This window comes from Geotrypetes seraphini, chromosome 6, assembly GCF_902459505.1.
Source record: "Geotrypetes seraphini chromosome 6, aGeoSer1.1, whole genome shotgun sequence".
NCBI classification, from domain to species: domain Eukaryota; kingdom Metazoa; phylum Chordata; class Amphibia; order Gymnophiona; family Dermophiidae; genus Geotrypetes; species Geotrypetes seraphini.
The window spans coordinates 242,294,091-242,300,090 of NC_047089.1; the positions used below are offsets into that span (position 1 = coordinate 242,294,091).

General features: G+C 43.4%; 1 protein-coding gene across 1 annotated transcript in view; it reads right to left on the bottom strand.

Moving 5' to 3' along the window:
• The window catches only part of PPEF1 (protein phosphatase with EF-hand domain 1), an 82,667-nt gene extending 77,299 nt beyond the window's left edge, over window positions 1-5,368 (bottom strand). The window contains exon 1 of the mRNA XM_033949734.1: window positions 5,237-5,368. Within this exon, the coding sequence (XP_033805625.1) occupies window positions 5,237-5,291 (55 nt within the window). The 5' untranslated portion in view covers window positions 5,292-5,368. The remainder of the gene's footprint in view (window positions 1-5,236) is intronic.
• Between the last annotated feature and the right edge of the window lie 632 nt (window positions 5,369-6,000).

Genomic DNA, 6,000 nt, shown 5'->3' on the forward strand with positions numbered 1-6,000 from the left:
GTATATGGCCGTTTGAGGAAGGATGGGCTGGAGAGGGCTTCAATGGCCGGGAGGGTGCAGATTGGTTGGAGTAGGTTTTGACGGAGATTTTGGCAGTTGGAACCCAAGCACAGTACCGGGTAGAGCTTTGGATTCTTGCCCAAAAATAGCTAAGAAGAAAAAAATTTAAAAAATTTAAATTGAATCAGGTTGGGCAGACTGGATGGTCCATTCGTCTGGATGGTCTGCCATCATCTACTATGTTACTATGTTACAGATGTTTTTAACAAACGAGTGGTGTATATGGGCTCAGCTCATCAAGTGGAAAACGAAGCAGTCCCCTGCTTACTTACAGGAACTCTTTGGGGACTCGTCTCCTTACATAGGGCTAGATCCACTAAAGTCAACAAATCGCTCCGATTCGTGTCCTATCCGTTTCCGAGCCATTCTGGCCGATCGATTCAGTAAAGCTTGTCCATGCAAATGATCCAATCGTAAACACGCCCCCATTCGCACACACGTCTCGCTGTAACATCGATCGACGCGCGTGCGCAATGTATCCTTGTTGGTTTTGAAGTACATAACGCTTGCGCTAGCTCTTTAAGACTTCACTGCGTAGAAATGGGGCGGGGTTTAATTGTGGACGTCATTGGCGGGCTTCGAATGCGCCTACCGCAAAGCATTGTTGTCGTAAAAAAAAAAATGCAATATAAGAACTGTAGTTTTTACCAACCTCTCCTCGGCAAACTCGTGTTCCAAAAGAAGCAGATAGCGTAGCTGACGAGCGCCGTCCATTTCTCTCAGGAAATGAATTGTTAAGTGGCTAGAAGGCACAACAGCTAACAGCAGTTGAATGCGCTGGGATCACGCGCTGTTATATACAGCTTACGAATCCCAGGAGGCTTTGCGGCTCTTTCTGCCGTGAAGCATGAAGCAACCAAAGGCAACCCCGTGACGTCAGATGCACGCGACAATCTAGCTGGAAGGAAGGGGGATAGCTGGCCTTTAAAAGTTAATTTTGATTTTTTTTTTTTTTTTTTTTTTAAATTTCGCATTGAGATATGAAATGTACACTGTGCAAGGAGAGCACTGGGTTAATCCGTGATTTTCTCGCCATGCGCATTACAAATCCGAGATTCACTCCCGCGCTCGCTATGCGCATTCCCAAAAAATATTTCTAACGCTTATGTACATGAAAGTTTACATATATTTAAAGTTTAGATATATTTTGGATTTTATGCGGGGTAGATATATATTTTTAATGGGGTTCTTAACATGCACGCGGCAGTTGCTCGGCAGGAATAGTCGGCGAGGATGTAAAGCGACTAGTCCTCAGCAGTCAAACTTTTTGGATCGGAAAGGCCAGTCGGTTTGGACGAAATGGTTTCATGAATCGACGCCTTAAGAAATTTACAGGTCTTTTTACTCATTTGCATGCGCAGATCGGATCGGGTGCGGATGGGGTCTGGAGGAAGGTTAGTGAATCGAGCCGTAGTTGGAAACTGAGAGCAAACCGATCGGTATACGATCAGTTTGCATAGTGAATCTAGCCCGTAGTAATTGAATGCAGGCACTTGCAATTGAACTCAGTACACAAATGGAGGAAAATTAAAAAGGGCGCCTACGTAATGGTGAGTGGGTGACGGGACAAAGACGCGGTGACATTTGAGAGCAGACAATTGAGCGCAAGATTCCAGCGCGCCGCCGTAAAAGCTTATATTAAAGGGCTCCGATGGGGGGGGGAACCCCCCCACACTTTACTTAATAGTGTTCGCGCTGCCGTGTTGGGGGGGGGTGTTACCCCCACATTATACAGAAAACTTAACTTTTCCCCTAAAAAATAGGTAAACAGTTAAGTTTCCTCTATAATGGGGGGTTACAACCCCCTCAAAACCACCCCAATGGCAGCGCGAACACTATTAAGTAAGCTGGGGGAGTTCCCCCTTCACACCCCCCATCGGAGCCCTTTAAAATAAGCTTTTACGGCGGTGCGCTGGAGTCTTGCGCTCAATTGTCTGCTCTCAAATGTTGGCACGCCTTTGTCCCGCGCGCTTATGACTGTGAACCGGGGAGTGAGACTAAGGAAAGAAGACGGCCATCTTGGGGTTTTAGCAGCCCTTTCTTCATCCCCCTGAGCCCAGCCTTCTACCAGCCGTTGGTCATTGCCAATGGGAGACACTGGTGGGAAGGAACATAGGGGGGTCTTTTACTACGGCACGCTTGCTGATGTAGGGCGCGCCACATGCTAACGCGTCCATAGAATATAACAGGCACGTTAGCATTTCACGCGCGCTAAATCGGCTAGAGCGCCTTAGTAGAAGACCCCCCAAGTCACAGCAACTGGAAGGCCCATCTCGTCTTCCCAGTCCAGCTCCTGCTCCAGTACAACAGCCCCAGCCGATCTCTGGCTTCCCCTTTTCCCTACTAAGGATCCTCTGTGATTGTTCCGGGCCTTCCCAAATTCTGTCCTAACATAACATAACTTTATTCTTCTCTACCGCAAACAATCAAATGACTTCTAGGCGGTTTACACAGAAGAAAAACTGGATAATCAGCGACGTACAAAGTATTGAGAATAAAAGTACAAAAAATATGTATCCAACAGAGTCTGCAGTAAACAAACAGCAAGCAAAAACCAAAACCAAAACTGCAGACCATGTACAATATCACATTATGATTCTCTCCTTCACATTCTTTTCCCACATGTATTCTTATATCATTATTATCACACTTTTATTTTATCACACCATCACTTAATTACCATTGGTTCATATGTTGTATTGTCACGTATTTACAAGTTTTCAAGTTTATTAGGTGACTTGATCAATCGCTTAATCAAATATTCTAAGCGATGTACACTTTAAAATTTACAATTATTAAATATATAAAAAAAAATAAAACAAACAATACAGTACATACAATTACTTAAAAAAATGGGTAAGAACTCTAGATTTTAACATTGATAAACATGGGAAAGGAGGGATGAACTACAATTCATAAAGTAAAGAAGAAACATTGAGGGAAAACACAAAGGGAAATAGTTAACATAGGGCTCATATAGGAAAACATGATACTGAAACTAAAACTATGTTAAAAAAGCATCTTTAAAAAGGAAGGTTTTAAGTTCAGTTTTAAATTTTCCAAGCTCTTTTTCCTCTCGTAAAAAAATCATTATTTATGTTCATTAGGACCCCTGAGGAAGGTGTTGTCCGAAACATGGACCGTGTTGGGTCCCTTGGTTGGTAATAAGGTGATATATTTACCATACTGCATTAAGATTGTAATAAACAGTGCCTTCATCTTGTACATGATCTGCAGTTTTTGTTTTGAGAATAAAAGTACAACATGTTATCTAAAATATAGACAGTATAAAATTATTGTTAAAAATAAAACTTCAGTTAGGAAATAAATTTATCAAATAGTCCAGTCTTAATCCCTTTTCGAAATGCGCTGTAAGATTGCATGGTTCCGCTAGTATAATTGCCCAACCAGGACTGTCGTCTACTTGCCTGAAATGCTAGCATCCTATCCAAAAAAGACTTGCATTTACAGCCAATGATCCTGGGATAAGTAAATAAATTGCAATTCCTGGTTATCCTGGTAGGGTTGAATAGCACGAAATGAGATAAACGGTAGGTAGGGGCCAAACCAGCTTAAAACAAATACAAGAGAATTTAAAAATTACTCATGCTTCTACTGGCAACCAGTGCAGCATTCGATAATAAGGACTGACGTGATCATTTTCCCTCGGCCCAAATATCAGACGAACGGCCGTGTTCTGCACTATTCTCAGTTTTCTCAATATTTTCTTTGGTACTCCCAATTAAAGAATTAAAGAAGTTTTACTGTTTTTTGGTTCTAATTTATTTTAATATTTGGAACTCGACGTCTCAACTGACTTTATACTGTAATGGAATTATGGGGGGGGGGGGTTGTCTTCACCCCTTCCATTGCGAGGCTGTTCCCTGCCTCTACCAACTGGAAAAAAAAATTTGTTCTCTTGTGAAGCCTAAGTGAACATGATGAATTAAAGAGCAGCAGAAGAGAGCCTCAAAGTAAATTAAATTAAGACTTCATTGTAGAGTCTCATAGAATGACTTCCTCTTCTACAATTTCCTTTATTTGCTTCTAATGCGCTAATTATAACTCCGGAATATTCACATGTCTCTGTTGTCTCAGACATATTGCACCTCTGGTTTCTTTTCTCTCAGATACAGAGATATACAGTATATTTAGAATCTGAAGATAAAAAGCAAAAAAAGTGACCCAGCACTTCCTAGAGCTCATGGATCTTGATTTCTAACCTTGATGAGGGGGTGTAGTATTGCCAGACAGGTCCTCTTTTTAGAGAACTGGTGTCGAGGTGTCTGGATGGCTTTTCAAAACCCGTCAGTTTGTCCGGGTTTTGGAAGGCCCCCAAACTCAGGGTTGCATCTGGAGGGCCTTCGAGCATGCGGGGATGCACTGTGATGATGTCATACACATCTGTGCATCGGTGTGACATCATCACATCACATCCAAGCACGCTCGGAGGCCCTCCAGATGTGGCATGGATTCGGGGAAGGCGAAGAGAAGAGATTTGTGGGGGGGCAGGGCTGGGGCAGAATGGGGCGGGACCACGTGTCTATTCTCTCTGTTCCTTCTAAGGTGAGTGGGATTCTACTGTCTTGATTGCTACCAGTGGGGGGGGGGGGGGAGGGAGGGTGCTTCAATATTATGTTTTCAATTGCTAGAGACAGTCAGGTCCCCAGGAGTCCTGCAGAGCTTGGCTTGTCCCTTGCTATTGAAAGCAGAGCCACCAAGGAGGCGGAGTCCTATGAGAGTTTTAGGGCCCGCCCTTATTCTGCTCTGCTCAGTCCCATCCACAACTCTATCCAGTCCTGCCTATAACTCCACCCACGTCTTTTCCCAGCCACGCCTGCAATTCCTGCTGAGTTCCACCCACAGCAGCACCAGCAGTGCCTCTCCTTCCAGCAGCAGCAGGAGAGGCGTTCCTAAAATGTATTTAAGGTATTTGTATGCCGCCTATCAAAGTTATCTAAGCGGTTTACAATCAGGCACTCAAGCATTTTCTCTATCTGTCCCGGTGGGCTCACAATCTACCTAACGTACTTGGGGCGATGGAGGACTGAGCGACTTGCCCAGGGTCACAAAGGCGCAGCGCGGGATTTGAACTGGAGCTCTAACCACTAGGCCTCGTACTGTCACTCATCCATAATCTTAAAGGGAAATGTCACGGGAGAACGGCACCACTCACCTCTCTCAGACTTCTTTGCTGGACTCCCAGTTCTCACTGATGTGCCGCATCCCATGGCTTATTCTTCCATAGACCGTTAACACTTCAGAACAGGTGCTGTGCCGAGCTTCCAGTCCATCACCCCTAATAAGGGTCGCAGGAACAAGGCAGCAAGAGAAAGAGTGTAAAACTGATTAACATCCTGTGGTTTTTAAGGGACCACTCAGAAAAATCTCTCCTCTCTTCTACCTTCCAAAGTATTTAGATCAATGCTGTCTTGTTAAAATGTTTATTTTATTTTTATTTATTTTTCCTCTAACTCTACTTTTCACTTCTCTATTACCCTCCAGGTACTTTAGTTAGATTGTGAGCCTTCGGGACAGTAAGGGAATTTTTCAAGTACCTTTCTTATTTCTAATCTTAATGTATATTTTCTGTAAACTGCTTAGAACCTAACGGATGTAGCGGTATATAAGAAATAAATTACATTACATTACATTACATAACATCTCCACAATATAGTCCTCAAATAACTACACAGGCTGAATGTTCCGGAACTTTTTGTGACACTGACTCACACGATGCTTTGCTGGGAGTCAGGCTGAGAATGAGTTTCCATCCAGAATACCAAAATACCAGTACTGACCGGGATAAATACCACTCAACTGCTGGCTTCTTCTTGGTTGTTTTTGAAGGAAAGGTTGTCTACTCAAGTTTCTGAGAAACTCCCCCCCCCCTTATTAAACAGAATTGCCTCAATTTGATGTTTGCTGAATTTCTCTGTA